Below are 20717 nucleotides of genomic sequence, written 5' to 3' on the forward strand. Positions count from 1 at the left end.
GGCAGTCACTAGCCACATGGGGCTATTTTAATTTAGATCAGTGAAAATTAAATAACTTTTTAAAATTCAGTTCTTCTGGGGCGCCTGGGTGGCTCAGTTGGTTAAGCGACTGCCTTCGGCTCAGGTCATGATCCTGGAGTCCCGGGATCGAGTCCCGCATCCTGGTCCCTGCTCGGCAGGGAGTCTGCTTCTCCCTCTGACCCTCCCCCTCTCATGTGCTCTCTCTCTCATTCCCCCTCTTTAAAATAAATAAATAAAATGTTTTAAAAAAATAAAATTCAGTTCCTCTGTTGCAACTAACCAGTTACATTTCAAGTACTTGAAAACCACATGTGGCTAATGGTTACCTTACTGGATAGCACCCCAGTAGCATATTTGCAGCATCTCACTGGCTGGCCCAGAATTTGAGTCTAACAATGAAAAACTATTAATTGTCTTTCCTTTTATTTTATTTTATTTTATTCATTTAAAGATTTTATTTATTTATTTGACAGAGAGAGACACAGCGAGAGAGGGAACACAAGCAGGGGGAGTGGGAGAGGGAGAAGCAGGCTTCCCGCGGAGCAGGGAGCCCGATGCGGGGCTCGATCCCAGGACCCTGAGATCATGACCTGAGCCGAAGGCAGACGCTCAACGACTGAGCCACCCAGGTGCCCCAAATTGTCTTTCCTTTTAAAGGTTATATAATTTGGGGGGCACCTGGGTGGCTCAGTTGGTTAAGCAGCTGCCTTCAGCTCAGGTCATGATCTCAGGGTCCTGGGATTGGGCCCCGCGTAGGGCTCCCTGCTCAGCGGGGAGTCTGCTTTTCTCTCTGCCTCTGCCCCCCTCCCCTTGCTCGTGTTCTCTCTCTCTCTCTCTCTCTCAAATAAATAAATAAATAAAATCTTTATTTAAAAAAAGGTTATATAATTTTGTTCAGTGCACAGCCAATACTTTACTATGATTATCTACCCTGAAATATACATCTTTTAATTTTTCCTAGAGTTTCTAATTGCTTTTCATAATTCCTTGCACCAAGAGGAGGCCTACCTGGCCCCTGCCTCTCCCTACTGCTATACAGTTTCATCCTAGAACCCGTGGCTCTTTCTCTCCCAGGTGGGCTCCCCCATTTCCTGCACCCCACATCCTCCTCTTTCAAAGGCTTACCCTCTCATTTTTATTTTTATTGTATTTGTATAAGTAAGCTCCATGTCCAATGTGGGGATTGAACTCACAACCCCAAGATCAAAAGTTGCTGCTCTACCGACTGAGCCAGCCAGGTGCCCCCTCATTTTTGCTGGAGCACATCCTCAAATCATTTCCTAATAAAGAGACCTTCCTAAGAAGAAGGTAAACTTTCTGATTTATCTTTCCCCTAAATATGCCTTTATTTTATTCCTACACTTGCTTGATATAGAATTCTAGGCTAAAAATTATTTCCTTAGAACCTAGAAGCATTGTCTTATTTTCTAGTAGGATCTGAATACTTGATTTTACTGAGGAATAGTTTGATGCTTATCCAAGAGTTTTTCTCAAAAAAAGCGGGGACAGGGACTTGAAAATCCAACCTCTAAGTTAGAAAGCCCTACTCCAGTACCAAAAGCCCCAGTCAGTGTTTAGTAGCTCACTCTGAAAGATGAAAGGACTTTGAAGAACTACCAGACATTCAAAGAAGCCCTGCAAAGTGGAAATAAAGCACCAAAATGAAACTATCCTATCAACCATTCTGCCCCCCTCCTTCCTAAAGAACCCCATTTTGTGCAGAGGCCCACCCTCCATGCATGTCAGGAACACTGAGCCCTTCTTCAGCCCCAGGAGAAGCCTGATTAGGGGCACCTGGCTGACTCACTCAGTGGAGTGTGTCCTTCTTGATCTTGGGGTTGTAAGTTTGATCTCCACATTGGGTGTAGAGATTACTTAAAAATAAATAAATAAATAAATAAATAAATAAATAAATAAATAAATAAAGTTTGATTAATCTAAAGGAACTACCCTCACCCTAGCCCATGATTAGAAAGGGAAATGTACCCCATATATAGTGAGATGAAGGAAGGGAGTGAAATGAAGGAAAGGAGGTTTCTTGGAAAGTTCTTCTTTATTTTATTTTTTTCTTAAAGATTATTTATTTATTTATTTATTTGACAGAGAGAGACAGTGAGAGAGGGAACACAAGCAGGAGGGCATGGGAGAGGGAGAAGCAGGCTTCCTGCCAAGCAGGGAGCCCGATGTGGGGCTCGATCCCAGGACCCTGGGATCATGACCTGAGCCAAAGGCAGACGCTTAACAACTGAGCCACCCAGGTGCCCCTCCTCTTTACTTTTTAAAAAATTTTTATTGTTATGTTAATCACCATACATTATTAGTTTTTGATATAGTGTTCCATGATTCATTGTTTGTGTATAACACCCAGTGCTCCATGCAGTACATGCCCTCTTTAATACCCATCACCAGGCTAACCCATCCCCCCACCCCCCTCCCCTCTAGAACCCTCAGTTTGTTTTTCAGAGTCCATTGTCTCTCATGGTTCATCTCCCCCTCCGATTTCCCCCCCTTCATTCTTCCCCTCTTGCTATCTTCTTCTTTTTTTCCCTCTTCTTTACTTTTAAAAGAAAACCAGGGGCACTGATTTCCCTCTCCCATTAGAGATGATTAAAGACTCGTCCAACAACTCTGAAAGGAACCAGCTCTTAGATGATGATAATATGAGTGGCACAGCAGGGAGACAAAGAGCATGAGATCCCTGAGGCAGTGTAAAAGCTGGTCAACCGACATAGGCTGAAAGTGAAAAGGTAGAAAAAGATATTCTATGCAAATAGTAGCTGAAAGAGCAGCAGTGGCTATGCTAATCTCAGGCAGAATAGACTTTAAATCAAAAGCTATCATAAGAGGTTAGGTTTGAGGTTGGTGTTGAGGAGAATAACTACCATGACTTCCAGTGCTTTGACGAAACCTCAGATGCGAGGCCTTCTGGCCAAGCGTCTGCGATTTCATATTGTTGGAGCGTTCGCTGTATCCCTAGGGGTTGCAGCTTTCTATAAGTTTGCTGTGGCCGAACCAAGAAAGAAGGCATATGCAGATTTCTACAGAAATTATGATTCCATGAAAGATTTTGAGGAGATGAAGAAGGCTGGTATCTTTCAGAGTGCAAAGTGATTTGGGAATGTAAAGAATTTCTTTGGGTTGAGTTCCATTGAAGTCGGTCACTGACCTGTGTTCTGAACTATGAAACACGAATACTGGCTTATGGAATAATTTGTCTTGATAAATAAACAACTAACAAATAAAAAAAAAAGCTATCATAAGAAACAAAGGACATGATGTAATAAAAAGACCAACTCACCAAGAAGATATACCAATCATAAATATTTATGCACCAACCTTCACTGCTTCACTGTACACTTAAAAATGGTTATGATGGTACATTTTATGTTATGTGTTTTTTTATCACAATAATAAAAAGAACCAAGTCATTTCCTGTATTATCTCATAAAAAAAAAAAAGCTGGTCAACGGGCCCTGAATACCACCTATCCCCTTCTGTGGTCTTCCTAGAAGTTATTTGTAGTTAAGAGCATTGAGGCACCTGGGTGGCTCAGTTGGTAGAGTGTCTGACTCTTGATCTTGGTTCAGGTCTTTTTTTTTTTTTAAGATTTTATTTATTTTTCAGAGAGAGAGAGCATGCACGCATAAGCAGGGGGAGTGGCAGGCAGACGGAGAAGCAGGCTCCTTGCTGAGCAAGGAGCCCGATGCGGGGCTCGATCCCAGGACTCCAGGATCATGACCTGAGCGGAAGGCAGCAGCTCAAACAATTGAGCCACCCAGGCGCACCAATTGGTTCAGGTCTTGATCCATGGTCGTTGTGAGTTCAAGTCCCACGTTGGGCTCCACACTGGGCATGGAATCTACTTAAAAAAAAAAAAGAATGTAGTAAAGAGTATTATATGTATATAAACAAAATGAAAAATAATCTTTGAGGAAACAGTGGAAGTTATATAGCAAGAAAAGAAGGAGGGAAGGAAAGAAGGAAGGAAGGAGAAAGAAAGAAAGAAAGAAAGAAAGAAAGAAAGAAAGAAAGAAAGAAAGAAAGCAAGCAAGCTCTGATATTCTTGGAGAATTTGAGAAGATATTGCTTCCTTAAAATAAGAACAGGATGCTATTAAAAAGAAATAGAGTAAAAGACTGAATTCTTAGAAATTAAAACTGTGATAATGAATTAATAAAAGTATTAGAATATAAAATCAAGGGCACCTGGGTGGCTCAGTCGTTAAGCATCTGCCTTCGGCTCGGGTCATGATCCCAGGGTCCTGGGATCGAGCCCCGCATTGGGCTCCCTGCTCCACAAGAAGTCTGCTTCTCCTCTCCTACTCCCCCTGCTTATGTTCCCTCTCCCGCTGTGTCTCTCTCTGTCAAAAAAAAAAAAAAAAAAAGAATATAAAATCAAGAAACTATCTCCAAAGATAGAACCCTCCAAAAGTGGAAGGTGGGGGAGAAAATATGAGAGACAATATGTAAAACCATATTATTTCAGGTAAAGCTATGTGCTATAACAAAGAGATCCCATAATGTGGCCAAAAGAACAAAGTAGATTATTTCTCTTTAATGGAACAAGTCCACGTTAAGTGGTGGTGCTGGTGAGACACCTCTGTACCTCACATCATTCAGGGACAGACCACTTCCTAGTTACTTTTCTTTTCCTTTTTTTTTTTTAAGATTTTATTTATTTATTTGAGAGAGAGAGAATCAGAGAGAGAGCACATGAGAGGGGGGAGGGTCAGAGGGAGAAGCAGACTCCCCACTGAGCAGGGAGCCCGATGCGGGACTCGATCCAGGGACTCCAGGATCATGACCTGAGCCGAAGGCAGTCGCTTAACCAACTGAGCCACCCAGGCGCCCTAGTTACTTTTCTACCATCCACTGGTGCTTAGATAAATCTGCTGTCTTGAGTTTTAACTGGCAGGAAGAAAACAGAGTACAGAGGAGGCATGCCTTCTTAGATGTATGCCTAGAAGTCTTTTTTTAAAGATTTATTTATTTAAGTAATCTCTACACCCAACATGGGGCTTGAACTCACAACCTTGAGATCAAGAGTCACATGCTCTACTAACTAAGCCAGTCAGACACCCTTGTATGCCTGGAAATCTTAAACATCAATTTCAAAACATTCTGTTGGTGAAAACTTAGCCAGATGATCATGCCTAACTACAAGGAAGGCTGGGAAATGTGGTACAGCCATGTTCGCAGTGGAAGAGGGGATAATTGGATTTTGGTAGACAATGAGTAGTGCTCACCTCGGAGACACAGCAGATCAATTCAAGAGGCTCAAGCCAACCATACCAGGAGGAGACCACCAAGAAACCGGAAGAGGGATAATTATCAGAGAAATAACATAAGACACACACTCAGCTGAAAAACATACACTTTCAGACAGATCCCAATAAAAGACTACTTGGTTAAATTTATTCCTATGCATTTTGTTTTATTTATTTATTTTTTAGAAGAATTAGTAGAAAGTCTCTTATTTATTTATTTATTTGAGAGAGAGAGAGTGGGCACACGGAGGTGCAGAGGAAGAGGGAAAGAGAGAATCTTTAAGCAGGTTCCATACCCAGTGTGGAGCCCAACACAGGACTCAATTTCATGACCCTGAGATCATGACCTGAGCCGAAATCAAGAGTCAGATGCTTCCCGGACTGAGCCACCCAGTTGCCCCTTCTTATGTATTTTATTTTCTTTTTGATGCAGTTTGTTCTTTTTGATGCAGATTGAAATGCCCAATAAAAGAAGACTCATGCCCAGACACTTCACAATCCCAAAGATGCCACTTATGACTGACCTCTTTCCTAAGGAATAGAAGGCAGCTGAGTCCAAAAAACATAGATTAAATCAGAAATGAAAAAGGAGACACTACAACTGATAATACAGAAATACAAAGGGTTTTGAAAGACTATTATGAACAATAACATGCCAACAAATTGGACAACCTAGAAGAAAGGGATAAATTCCTAGAAACATACAACCTACCAAAACTGAATTGTGAAGAAATAAAAATAAAAATATCCGACAGGCTGATCAACAGAAGGAGTAATCAAAAACTTCCCAACAAACAAAAGTCCTGGACTAGACGCCTTCACTCATGAACTCTACCAAACATTTAAAGAAGAATTAATACCAATTGTTCTCAAACTCTTCCAAAAAATAAGAGAGGAGAGAATACTTCCAAACTCATTTTACAAGGTCAGCATTACCCCGATATCAAAATCAGACAAGGAGACTACAAGAAGAGAAAATTATAGGCCAATATCCCTGATGAACATAGACACAAAAATTCACAACAAAATATTAGCAAACCAAATTCAACAACACATTAAAAGGTTCATATGCTATCATCAAGTGGGATTTATTCCAGAGATGCAAGGGGGTTCAACATCCACAAATCAATCAATATGATACCACATTAACAGAATGAAGGGTAAAAATTATATGATCATTTCAACAAATGCAGAAAAACCATTTGACAAAATTCAACATCCAGCTATGATTTTTTTTTAAAGATTTTATTTATTTGAGAGAATGAGATAGAGAGAGAGCATGAGAGGGGGGAGGGTCAGAGGGAGAAGCAGACTCCCTGCTGAGCAGGGAGCCCCATGTGGGACTCGATCCCAGGACTCCAGGATCATGACCTGAGCCGAAGGCAGTCGCCTAACCAACTGAGCCACCCAGGCGCCCAACATCCAGCTATGATTTAAAAAAACTCTCAACAAAGTGAATATAGAACATAATATCTCAACATAATAAAGGCCATATATGACAAGCCCACAACTAACATCAAACTCAATGGTGAAAAGCTCAAAGCTTTTCCTCTAAGATCAGGAACAAGGTAAAAATGCCCATTCTCACCACTTTTAATTTAACATACTATTGGAAATTCTAGACAGAGCAATTAGGCAAGAAAAATAAATAAAAGGCATCCAAATTGGAAAGGAAGAGATAAAACTGTTTCTATTTGCAGATGACATGATATTATATAGAGAAAATACTAAAGACCACCAAAAAACTGTTAGAACTAATAAATGAATTCAGTAAATTTGCAGGATACAAAATCGATATACAAAAATCAATTGCGTTTCTATACACTAACAATGAATTATCAGAATGAGAAATTAAGAAAACAATCCCATTTACAATTGTATCAAAAAGAATCAGATACATAGGAATTAATTTAGCCAGTAGATGAAAGACCTCTACACTGAAAACTATAAGACATTGATGAAAGAAATTGAAGATGACACAAATAAGTAGAAAAACAGCCCATGCGGGCGCCTGGGTGGCTCAGTCGGTTGAGCGACTGCCTTCGGCTCAGGTCATGATCCTGGAGTCCCAGGATCGAGTCCCGCATCGGGCTCCCCGCTCGGTGGGGAGTCTGCCTCTCCCTCTGACCCTCTTCCCTCTTGTGCTCTCCATCTCTCATTCTCTCTCTCTCAAATAAATAAATAAAATCTTTAAAAAAAAAAAAACAGCCCATGCTCATGGATTGGAAGAATTAATATTGTTAAAATGTTCATACTACCCAACATAATCTACAGACTCAATAATCACATTGAAAAATCCCAATGGCCTTTTTCACAGAAATAGGACAAACCATCCTAAAATTTGTATGGAACCACAAAAGATCCCAAATAGCCAAAACAATCTTGAGAAAGAACAAAGCTGGAAGCATCACATCATGCCTCCTGGTTTCAAACTATGTTATAAAGCTGTAGTAATCAAAACAGTATGATATTAGTAAGAAAACAGACACATAGACCAACTGAACAGAATAGAGAGCCTAGAGGTAAACCCATACATATATGGTCAATTAACTCATGATAAAGAAGCCAGAATATACAAATGAGGAAAGGCTAGTCTCTTCAATAAGTGGTATAGCGAAAACTGGACAGCCCATTAAAAAGAAAGAAAATAGACCCCGATCTTACACCATACACAAAAATCAACTCAAAATGGATGAAAGATTTGAACATAAGACCTGAAATCATAAAACTCTTAGAAGAAAACATAGAGGGTAAACTCCTTGACATGAATCTTGGTGAAGATTTTTTTGCATTTGACAACAAAAGCAAAAATAAACAAGTGGGACTACATCAAAAAGCAGAACCTAAAAAGCTTCTGCACAGCAAAGGAAACATTGGCAAAATGAAAACGCAACCTACCCCATAGGAAAAAAATTTTACAAATCACATACCTGATAAAGGATTAATATCCAAAATATATAAAGAATTCACACAACTCAATAGCAAAAAAAAAAAATTTCAGTTAAAAATGGGCAGAGGTGGGGCGTGTGGGTGGCTCAGTCAGTTAAGCATCTGCCTTTGGCTTGGGTCATGATCCCGAGGTTCTGAGATTGAGTCCTGCATCAGGCTCACTGGTAGCGGGGAACCTGCTTCTTCCTCTCCCCCCTGCTCATACTCTGTCTCTACTATCTCTCTCTTTCTCTCTCTCTCAAATAAATAAAATCTTAAAAAAAAAATGGGCAGAGGAGGGGCACCTGGCTGGCTCAGTCAGTAGAACGTGCAACTCTTGATCTCAGGTTCATGAGTGTGAGCCCCATGTTGGGTGTGGAGCCTACTTAAAAAAAAAAATGGGCAGAGGATCTGAATAGACATTTTTCTGAAGAAGATATACAGAGGGCCAACAGATTCACGAAAAAGTGCTCAACATCACTAATCACCAGGGAAATGCAAATCAAAACCACAATGAGATATATGAGATATCACCTTACACCTGTAAGAATGGCTATTGTCAAAAAAAAAAAAAAAAACGAACGAAAAAACCCAACAAGAAATAATAAGTGTTGGTAAGGATGTGGAGAATAGAAACTGCCGTGTGCCTTTGGTGGGAATGTAAATTGGTGAAGCCACTGTGGAAAACAGTACGGAGATTTCCCAAAAGCTTAAAAATAGAAATATGTGATTGCACAACTCTACTTCTGGTATTTATCTGAAGGAAATGAAGACCCTAATTTAAAAAGATATCTGCACTGCCATGTTTATTGCAGCATTATATATAATAGGCAAAACATGGAAGCAGGCTAAGTGTCCATCAATGGGTGAATGGAAAAGAAAATATTGTATATATATATATATGGTATACACACACACATATTTAGACACACACACACACATATACACACACTGAAATATTACTCAGCCATAAAAAAGAAAGAAATTTTGCCATTTGTGGCAATATGGATGGACCTGGAGGGCATTATGCTAAGTGAAATAACACAGAGAAAGACAAATACTGTATTGGTCTCGTTTATATATGGACTCTAAAACAAAATAAAACAAAAAAAATGAATTCATTGATGCAGAGAACAGATTGGTGTGGGCCAGAGGTGAGGGGAGGAGGGAGTTGGGCAAAAATGGGTGAAGGGGGTCAAAAGGTACAACCTTCCAGGTATAAAATAAGTAAGTCCTGGGATGTAATATACAGTTTGATGACTATAATTCATACTGTTCTTCTTTATTTGAAAGTTGGTTGGAGAGTAGATACTAGAAGTTTGCATCACAAGGAAAAAATGTTTGTAACTATGTGTCACAATATATGTTAAGTAGACTTATTGTGATGATTCACAATATATGCAAATATTGATACACTATATTGATACAAATACATTATGCTCTACACTTCAAACTAGTATAATACCATATGTCAATTTTGTCTCTATTTAAAAAAAAACAAAGAACATAGATGATGAGGTAAAATAAAAATGAGAGAAAAAAAACCCTGAGCCTAATAAAGGGCTAGTAGAGGGACCAACTTCACATTTGACTCGGAGCTTCCTGGGACTAACTCCGGAAGGGACAATTTACATGATGAGATCCCTTAGTCAAAAAGGAGGAAACATGATAGTTAGTTCCTCTGAGGAGTCCAGAACTCACTTCTAAAATTAGTTTTCATGTGAGAACGTAACTCATGCCAGTTGACGTCATGGATGTAATGGCCAATGGATAATGCATCAGTCATGAGGGAAGGCCTGGCGCTTGGAATCAGGCAAAACCAGTCATTAACTGTGTGCGCCTGGGCACATTTCATTTCTGGGTCTCAGTTTTCCTGCCCCCCCTTTTTTAGAGAGGGTGTGGAGGTGGGGGGCAGAGCTAGAGGGGGAGAGAGAGAATCCCAAGCAGGCTCCACACCCAGCACAGAGCCCGACTTGGGGCTCAATCTCAGGACCCTGACATCATGACCTGAGTCGAAATCAAGTCAGACACTTAACTGACTGAGCCACCCAGGTGCCCCTTCCTGCCATTTAAAATGGAAATAAAGGCTCTGTGTCACCATGTTTTTTAATTTGTTCATTTATTCCACAGATATTTTGAACACTAGCCATGTGTCAGGCATAGGCTATAGTAATGAACCAAATAAAGTGCCACCCATCTGTCTTCCTGGAAGTGACCTTCTTCTGAGGTGAGACAGACTCTAGAAAAATACATAATGTTAAGTATTGTGGAGGATCATAGAGCAAGAAATGGGTGATAGGAATTGCTTATTTCTATAGGAAATCCTCTCTGAGAAGGTGACGTCTTAGGAGAGACCTGTGGGCAGTGAGGACCCCAACCATGCGATCCCTAGGGAAGGGAATTCCAGGAAAGGACAAGGCCAAGTCAAAGGCCCTTTTTATTTTTTATTTATTTTTTCCAAAGGTCCTTTTTATTTATTTTTTTAAAGGTTTATTTATTTATTTTAGAGGGGGTGGGGGAAGGGCAGTTGGAGAGGGAGGGGGGAAATCTCATGGAGACTCCCCACTGAGCATGGAGCCTGATGGGCTCGATCCCAGGACCCTGAGATCATGACCTGAGCCAAAATCAAGAGTCAGATGTTCAACCCACTGAGCCACCCAGGCGCCCCAAGGCCCTTTTAAAAACTGGGTTATGCTTGGTAGCCTCTGAGAACCCCAAGGAGGCTGGTGGCTTGAGCAGAGCACACCACAGGTAGAGGGTGAGAGGAGAGGTCAGAGAGGAAACAGGGCCATATCTTGTGAGGTGATCTTAAGGACTTTTGCTCTGAGTCAAAGGACAGCTGTTGATGGGCTCTGTCTTTGAACAGGCCCCTTCTGGCTGCTGCAGGGTATGTGGGGGGACTATGTAGAGCAGAGGGTAGGAGCAGGGAGACCAGTGAGGAGGCTCCTGCACATGACCAGGACAGAGACCGCTGGGTCTGACCCAGGATGATGGGAGACATGCAGAGAAGTGGTCTGTTGCCAAACATCTTTTGAAGTAGAACCAACATGGTTGTTTAATATATTGGATGTGGGGGTGCAAGATAGAGGATCAAGGACAACACCAAGGTTTTGGCCTGACAAACTGTAAGAATGGAATTGCATTTTCTGATATGGGCAGGCTGGGGTGGAGCAGGTTTGGGGGAGAAGATAAGATAGAGTTTATCTGGGGACATGTTAAATTTGGGAAGCCTATTAGACACCCAGGTAGGGATATCAAGTGAGCAGTTCTGAAGCTCATAGAGAAGGTCTTCACTGAAGATGTAAATTTGGGGGACATCAACATCTGGATGGTGTGGGCTCTTTTTAAAGATTTTATTTATTTATTTGTCAGGGAGAGAGAGAGAGAGAGCGCGCACATAAGCAGGGGGAGCGGCAGGCTGAGGGAGAAGCAGGCTCCCCAATGAGCAAGGAGGCCGATGTGGGACTCGATCCCAGGACCCTGGGATCATGACCTGAGCTGAAGGCAGATGCCCAACCGACTGAGCCACCCAGACACCCACCTGGATGGTGTTTAAAGCCATGAGTCTAGACAGGTTCACCTCAGGAGTGAGTGTTAAGAGAAGAGGCCCAGCGCCAACACGTGAGATGGGTACTACTTTAATTACAGAGAGGACCACAGGGGCTCAGAGAGGTTAAGTGACTTGCCTAAGGACACACAGCTAGTAAAGGGTAGAAGCTTTGGGGCTTGTTGCCCTGGGCTGGTGGTGATCTACCTTCCACCCCCTGATCCATCCTCAGCTCTGCTCCATGCCTTGGAGTTTCCTTTGCACTCTGGCTTCCCCTTGGGTTTGGCTAAAGGTAGGACAGGTTGGAGAGCAGAGGGAGAGGTAGAGTAAAGACAGGACATTTCTTTCTTGCTCCCTTCCTAATCTGGGTCACAGCTCTGGCAGTGGCTTCATCTCCATACCCACGTCTAGCATCTGTCAGGTGGCCTCCTGTGATATCGGGACTTATAATAAGAACTATATATTTGGGGGTGCCTGGGTGGCTCAGTTGTTAAGCGTCTGCCTTCGGCTCAGGTCATGATCCTGGAGTCCTGGGATCCAGCCCCGCATCGGGCTCCCTGCTCCGTGGGAGGCCTGCTTCTCTCTCTCCCACACCCCCTGCTTGTGTTCCCTCTCTCGCTGTCTCTCTCTGTCAAATAAATAAATAAAATCTTAAAAAAAAAAGAACTATATATTTGGTCTTTGTCCCTGTGTCTGGCACAGAGTTCCCCACATCTCTCTCTCCCTCTCTCTCTCTCTCTCTCTCTCTCTCTCTCTCTCACACACACACACACACAGGCACACACACTGGAATTGGTGATCAGGATTTTACCCCGTCCTCTGTATCTTTAGCTTTCCCCTGGTTTCAGTGACGTCATCCCCTCCCCTTCCCCGACAGTCCTGGGGATAGCAGCTCTCCCTTGTTGCTGGCCCCCGAGTGCTTCCACATTCCTTGTAGATTCTTTTAACCATCCCCACCTCTACATGGAGTCCTTATAGTAAAGTCTCTAGAATTGCTTTTTTTTTAATATTTTATTTATTCATTTGACAGAGAGAGTATACACGCAGTGGGGAGAGCAGAGGGAGAGGGACAAGCAGACCCCGCGCTGAGCATGGAGTCTGACGCAGGGCTCTATCAACAGACCTGAGAACCTGAGCTGAAACCAAGGGTCAGGTGCTTAACCGACTCAGCCAGCCAGATGCCTGGGAATTGCTTTTTCTTTTCTTTTTTAAGATCTTAATTATTTATTTGAGAGAGAGAAAGAGAGTGAGCACGAACGGGGGGAGTGGCAGAGGGAGAAGCAGACTCCCTGCTGAGCAGGGAGCCTGACTCGAGGCTGCATCCCAGGACCCTCAGATTGTGGCCCCAGCTGAAGGCAGACGCTTAACTGACTGAGCCACCCAGGCGCCCCTGCTTTTTTCAATATAAGCCTTGGAAAGCTATTTGAATTCTTCTTTTTTTAAGATTTTATTTATTTATTTGACAGAGAGAGAGAGAGCACAAGTAGACAGAATGGCAGGCAGAGGGAGAGGGAGAAGCAGGCTCCCCGCTGAGCAGAGAGCCCGATGTGGGGCTCCATCCCAGGACCCTGGGATCATGACCTGAGCCATAGGCAGATGCCTAACCAACTGAGCCACCCAGAAGCCCCGCTATTTGAATTCTTAAAACTCTGTGCAGTATTATTTTGATAGAAAAATAAACCATAATTTTAAAATAAAAAAGACTTTTAAAAAGAGGAGTTTGTTGTTGAAAACAACTACTTTAATAAGTTAGTTTGGGGTGCCGGGTGGCTCAGTTGGTTAAGCGACTGCCTTCAGCTCAGGTCATGATCCTGGAGTCCTGGGATCGAGTCCCACATCGGGCTTCCTGCTCGGAGGGGAGCCTGCTTCTCCCTCTGACCTTCCTCTCTCTCATGCTCTCTCTCTACCATTCTCTCTCTCTCAATAAATAAATTAAAAAAATCTTTAAAAAAATAAGTTAGTTTGGAAAACAGTATGGGGGGGGTCTCAAGAAATTAAAAATAGAATCACTGTATGATCCAATAATTCCGCTCTTGGGTATTTACCCAAAGAAAATGAAAACACTAATTCGAAAATATGTATGCACCCCTATGTTTATTGCAGCATTATTTACAATAGCCAAGATATGGAATGAACCCAAACGTCCATCGATAGATGAATGGATAAAGAAGATGTGGTATATATAGGCAATGAAATATTACTCAGCCATCAAAAAAAATGAAATCTTGCCATTTGCAACCACATGGATGGATCTAGAGTGTATTATGCTAAGTGAAATAAGTCAGTCAGAGAAAGATAAATACCATATGATTTCACTCCTATGTGGAATTTAAGAAACAAAATAAATGAACAACAACAACAAAAAAGACAAACAGAAAAACAGACTCTTCACTATAGAGAACAAACTAACAGTTACCAGAGGAGAGGTGGGTGGGGGATGGGGATTAAGAGTACACTGGCCCAAGACATCTCTCCAGTAACCCCCAAGCCAGTCACTCTGGCCACTTCTTCAGGAAACTCCTCGGGGTGCCTGACTGGCCCAGTCAATGGAGCATGTGACTCTTGATCTCAGGGTTGTGAGTTCAAGCCCTACGTTGGGTACAGAGATTCCTTAAAAAGAAAATCTTTTTTTTTAACATTTTATTTATTTATTTGACAGAGAGAGACACCGCAAGAGAGGGAACACAAGCAGGGGGAGTGGGAGAGGGAGAAGCAGGCTTCCCACGGAGCAGGGAGCCCGATGCGGGGCTCGATCCCAGGACACTGGGATCATGACCTGAGCTGAAGGCAAACACTTAACGACTGAGCCACCCAGGCGCCCCTTAAAAAGAAAATCTTAAAAAAAAAAGAAAACTGAGAAAGCCCCCACTTTCCAGGCACTGACAGATTTATACCTGGATAACAATAGTACACCTCACCCCCTGTTGTATAACATGTATATACACACCCATGTTATGTTATCAGGTAATTAACATGTATATAAAACTTAGTCTAGAGTCTAAGTGCACATTATTAGTGCTTAATAAATTTGGAAGTTTGGACTTCTCCAGTGGGCGTGAGGTAGATGTCACGTATCCAGACTCCTCGTGGATCCCAGATTAGGTGGCAGCTGTAGGATCACAGGGAGCCCATGGCCGGGATATTAAAAGCCAGGCTCTTTCGGCCGCCCTGCTCTCCCTTGCCTGCCTCTCGCCCACATTGCTCAAGTGCTCATGAACACAGAGAATAGTGCCCTCTGCTGACCTCCGTGGAGAACTCTGGGTACATTTGTGGAAAACCAGAAGCTGCCCACTATTACCATTGCTATTGGGGCACAAGATGGGGTTGGGTTGGGGCACAGCATACTGTAATCAAAAAGCCTGACTAGGGCTTCTGACCAGAATGAAGAAATAGGGACCAGATATACCTGATGTGGAGAACAAAGACAAAAGGAAAAAATTAAATTTCCTTACAACTTACAGCCTATTGACAAGTCTTTGAGACAGGCAGAGTGAACTTCCTCTAGGAACTCAACTTCCTCAATGTTAATACCCTGCAAAGGGAGAAAGGCAACAGTAGCTTAACATTAGCCAGACCTCCAGCATCTGTAAGTCTCTCTTAACATATAAAAATTCCTTTGGAAAATTCCTTTATCTCTACCCCCCAAGATATATGTTGTCAATCATCCTCCAAGCATATGACCCACCAGCATACATCTGAAGGGTCTCATGACTAAGGTTTTACTAGATGGTAATAAACGACTTTTTCTTTTTTTTTCTTTTTTTAAAGATTTTATTTATTTATTTGACAGAGAGAGACACAGCGAGAGAGGGAACACAAGCAGGGGGAGTGGAAGAGGGGGAAGCAGGCTTCCTGCTGACCAGGGAGCCCGATGCAGGGCTCGATCCCAGGACCCTGGGATCACGACCTGAGCCAAAGACACTCAATGACTGAGCCACCCATGTACCCTTAAACGACCTTTTTCTAACAACAGCTAGCCCCTCAAGGTCCTGAAAGCCTTGCTTCCAAATTCCTTAGAGACTTCCGCTATCCCTAACTCCCTCCCAGCCTGAAAGTCTATAATCAGTCCCTCCTCACAAGCCCGGTGCAGCAGCTCTTTCTGCCCACGGGTCTTGTCCCCGTGCTTTAATAAAACCACCCTTTTTGCACCAAAGACATATCAAAAATTCTTTCTTGGCCGTTTGCTCCCAAACGCCAACATTTTCACATCAATACCTGCCTATCTTAAACAAGAAAAAAGAACTTTTGGTCACTGGACAACAGGCAATGCAGGATGGGGGGCTGTAGGGCTGGGCTGGCTCACTGCCTGGGGAGAATTTCTAGGCTGTAGCACAAGAAGAGGGAATCCGAATAGACTCCAGCAGTCTCCCTGGGGTGAGGAGCCAGAGTTCCACAGGGAGACTCTCCAGGGCAGAGAGAGAACTCTAGACCCCAGCACAGGTTGCCACACACCTTCAGCAGAGTACCAAGCTGGGTAACAATCCCCAGGGCTTAAACCAGGTGGAAAGATCTCATGGTTCCGCCAGCCAGAGTGAAAAGATCACCAAATGCACAGGCATCTAGTAGAGGACTCAGAAGGGCATTGCCTCAGCAGTGGGACTGAATTAACCCTCGGTGGAAGGCTATTCTGGTCTCACCTAACATGTAAAGGCAAGCCTTGAAAGGATCAAACTGTTTCCAAGGCATTGAGACCCTCCAAACTCTTTGGATGAGTAATAGAACTATTTCCCAGAACAGGGTTCAGAATATTTAAAGGAGGAGATTCCCACCTATGGTTGAGTGAGGAGGTCAGCAAATCCTCTCCCCAGAAGCAACTATAAAGCTGCACAAGATAAACAAAACAGCCACTCCTGGGCTCTGAGATCCGCCAAAGGCCGACTACAATCTGAGAAGTATATCGTCTTGAAACCCACTCAACTTTGGGTTAGAACAGGGGGAGTCAGTGGTGTTCTTGCTTGGGGCTGCTCCATCTCTCCCCCTTTCCAGCTTGGGAGACACAGGCTCTGCCAAGGTGGGGTGGGCCTTGAGGACTGGCAACTTCACTGCTACAGGGGGGTTATTTGAATTGGACACATGGACGATGGCTGTGCCCCGTGACATTGCCAGAAGAAGTGGCCATCTTAGTGGCAAGTGAGTGGGGAGAGCCAATGGCTCTATTAACCTGATGTTGCAGTTGTGGTTGAGGCAAGCATACTCCCTGCTGAGGTTGTGTGCATTTGCAGCAGAAAGAGCCCACGTTATCTGTTATCCACTCTTGGCTAACACTGGGTCTGCATGCGCAGAGGAAAAGAAAGCTGGGGTTACCTTGAAAATGGCCCAAACTTTGTACTCTCCTACCTACACATAAGTCCATTGGCAGAGGACAGAATTCTCACTGGCTCAAGGTGAGTGTACAACCTCTGTTCAATAATTAGCTGACCACTGGGGCGCCTGGGTGGCTCAGTCGGTTGAGCAGCTGCCTTCAGGTCAGGTCATGATCCTGGGGTCCTGGGATCAGGTCCCATGTCGGGCTTCCTGCTCAGCGGGGAGTCTGCTTCTCTGTCTCCCTCTGCTGCTCCTCCTGCTCATGCCCTCTCTCCTTCTCTGTCAAATGAATAAATAAAATCTTTAAAAAAAATAATTAGCTGACCATTAAGCTACACAGACACAAGGGCATTCCTAGAAATCCAAGCTTAAAAACAAAAACAAGAATTATTTTAAATGGGGCAGTGATATCAGTGGCCACCCACCATGGGGGAAGCAGATTTCACAAATTTGGACTAGGCAAATTAAACAAAGAAACAAATAAAAACCAATGACAACAACAACCTGTAGAGGGCATCTGAATCCAGTCTAAACTCCGGAAAAACAAGTTATCAGTGGAACCTGTCTCTGAGTGTCCCCAGATGTTGCATTTAGCAGACAAATACTTTGAAGCAGCTATTATAAATATGTTCAAAGAACTAAAATAAAAGAACTCAAAGGAAAGTGACAACAAATAAATCATCTTGATAAGGGGATAAAAAAAATTTTTTTGAGAGAGTGTGGGAGGAGCAGAGGGAGAAGGAGACAAGTAGACTCCCAATGTGTGGGGAGCCCAATACAGGGCTTGATCTCACAGCCCTAACTGAGATGATGACCTGAGCTGAAATCAAGAGTTGGTCGCTTAACTGACTGAGCCACCAGCTGCCCCAGAATTTTTTTTTTTTTTAAGGAATGAAATACTGATATGTGCTACATCGTGGATGGGCCTTCAAAACATTATGATAATTGAAAGAACCTGGACACAGAGGGAAAAATATTGGGTTTTGAGTTTGGGATTTTTTGGTTTTTGTGTGTGTGTGTTTTTTAGAGAGGGAGGGGAGGGGCAGAGGGAGAGGGAAAGAGAGAATATTAAGCAGGCTCTACACCCAGCATGGAGCCCAACATGGGGTTCGATCTCAAGACCCTAAGATCATGACCTGATCCAAAATCAAGAGTGGACCGCTTAACCGACTGAGCCACCCGGGTGCCCCCAAAAGGAAAAATACTGTATGACTCCACTTATATGAGGTACCTAGAATACACAAATTCATACACAGAGACAAAAAAAAAAAACAGGTTATCAGGAGCTGGGGGAAGAGAGGAATGGGAAGTTGTTTAATAGATACAGAGTTTTTGTTGAGAAATGAATAGTACTTGTACTTAATGCTATTGAATTATACACTTAAAAAATGGTTAAAATGGCGGGGTGCCTGGCTGACTCAGTTGTTGGAGTGTGCAACTCTTGATCTCAGGGTTGTAAGATCAAGCCCCACATTGGATGTAGAGGTTACTGAAAAATAAAATCTTTTCTTAAAAAATGGTTAAAATGGCAATAAATAAATAAGCAAATTCCAGAGTTGAAAAGTACAATAATAACTGAAATTTAAAATTCACTAGAGGGGTATCTGACTGGCTCAGTTGGTAGAGCATATGACTCTTGATCTCAGGATTGTAAGTTCGAACCCCATGTTGGGTGTAGAGATTACTCAAAAATAAAATCTTTAAAAAAAATTCACTAGGGGGGCTCAACCACAGATTTGAGATGACAGATGGCAGAATCAGTGAACGTGAAGATGGATCAATAGAAACTATCCAACCTGAAGAGGGGAAAAGGCAAGAAAAAATGAGTCCTTACTCAGAGATCTGTGGAACAGCATCAGGTATAACAACATAAACATAATAGGAGTCCCAGTAGGAAAGGAAAAGAGAAAGCAGAAAAAAATACTTGAGGAAAAAATTGCAGAGCTTCCAAGTTGAGTTCCACAGAGTTCCACATACCAGGATGGTGGCACACCCCATTTTTATGGGAGCAGAACCTCCTGAGCTTGGGACCCTTCCAGATCCCACCCTATGTACTTCTTTATCTGGCTGTTCATCTGGTTATCTGTATTCTTTATAATATCTTTTATAATAAAGTGGTAAACATAAATTAATACTCAAAGCAATGAAGTGACTTGTCCAGGTTTGCACAACTAGTAAGTGGCAGACCTGGAATTGAAACCTGGGACTCTGTGACTGGGAAACCAAAATCTTAACCATTTTGTCACAGAATATGTCACCACGGGAACTCATAGAGTACTTTATCAGGGAAAAGGAAAAAAAGAGAAACAATGGCCAAAAACTTTCCAAATTTGATGAAAAAATAATCTCCACATCCAAGAAGCTCAATAAATGCCATGTAGGATCAATGTAAAGATATTCATAGTCAGACACATCATAGTCTAACCATTGAAAGAGAAAATAATAAAAGCAGCATTAAAAAGACTCATCGTGTGCAAAGAAGCATTGACACTGATCTACACGAACTTCTCATCTAAAACAATGGAGGCCAGAAGTCAGTAGAATGACATATTCAAAGTGCGACAAACCAAAAATGAAATTAAGAAAGTAACTCCGTGGGATGCCTGGGTGCCTCAGTCAGTTAAGTGTCTGCCTTCAGCTCAGGTCATGACCGCAGGGTCCTGGGATCAAGTCTCGAATCAGACTTAATCTGATTTTGCTCTCACCCTCTGGCTGCCAGTCCCCCTGCTTATACTCTCTCTCTCTCTCTGACAAATAAATAAATCTTTTAAAAAGAAGAAAGAAGAAAGAAGAAAGAAAGAAAGAAAGAAAGAAAGAAAGAAAGAAAGAAAGAAAGAAAGAAAGAAAGAAAGAAAATTCCATGAACAACTTTGTGCCAGTAAAATTCAATCACATAGATGAAATGGACAAATTCCTTAAAATTAGCAAATTGTCAAAGCTCACTCAAGAAGAAATAGAAAACTTAAATAGCCCTACATATAATTAATGCAATTGAATTTGCAGTTAAATCTTCCCATGAAATTAAATGGAGCTCTGTGCCTAAATAAAAGCATTATCTTTGGAACCAGCACAGACTTCTAGGCACTGAGAGGAAAGGTTTTTCTCTTTTATTCCCAGAAATACTCTTTCATCATACAGTTTTTTGTTGTTGTTGTTTTACACGAGCCAACTTTCAAAATATTTGGAAGCAAAAGGATTCACTCTCAGGTTTCTCATCATTGTTTTGCTGGTGAACTTGATAAAACCAATTGAACTCTTTTGTGTTTCCCATATACCAGAGACACGAAATGGAAATATTCAGGGGAAAAAATTTCCTACAAAGAAAATTCCAGGTACAGATGGCTCCATCGGTAAATGTAGTATTCTACATAGTAGTAATTCTACATAGATTTAACATTATTCCCATCAAACCCCAACAAGGTTTTTTGAGAAATTGACAAGCTGATTCTAAAATTTGCATAGAAATGCCAAGGACATGGGCGCCTGGGTGGCTCAGTTGGTTGAGCGACTGCCTTCGGCTCAGGTCATGATCCTGGAGTCCCGGGATCGAGTCCCGCATCGGACTCCCTGCTCGGCGGGGAGTCTGCTTCTCCCTCTGACCCTTTTCTCTCTTGTGCTATCTCTCATTCTCTCTCTCTCAAATAAATAAAT

The 20717-nt window shown here is 42.4% G+C and overlaps 1 protein-coding gene across 1 annotated transcript; it reads left to right on the top strand.

Moving 5' to 3' along the window:
* Nucleotides 1-2873: 2873 nt before the first annotated feature.
* Nucleotides 2874-3169, top strand: LOC148162861 (cytochrome c oxidase subunit 6C). Its single transcript, XM_088029085.1, has one exon. The coding sequence runs from the start codon at nucleotides 2905-2907 to the stop codon at nucleotides 3130-3132; it is 228 nt and encodes a 75-aa protein (XP_087885211.1). The 5' UTR covers nucleotides 2874-2904; the 3' UTR covers nucleotides 3133-3169.
* The last annotated feature ends 17548 nt before the right edge of the window (nucleotides 3170-20717 follow it).

The sequence above is a fragment of the Eumetopias jubatus genome, unplaced genomic scaffold (assembly GCF_037043125.1).
Source record: "Eumetopias jubatus isolate StellerSeaLion01/CBP00866 unplaced genomic scaffold, mEumJub1_p1.0 scaffold_12, whole genome shotgun sequence".
NCBI lineage: Eukaryota > Metazoa > Chordata > Mammalia > Carnivora > Otariidae > Eumetopias > Eumetopias jubatus.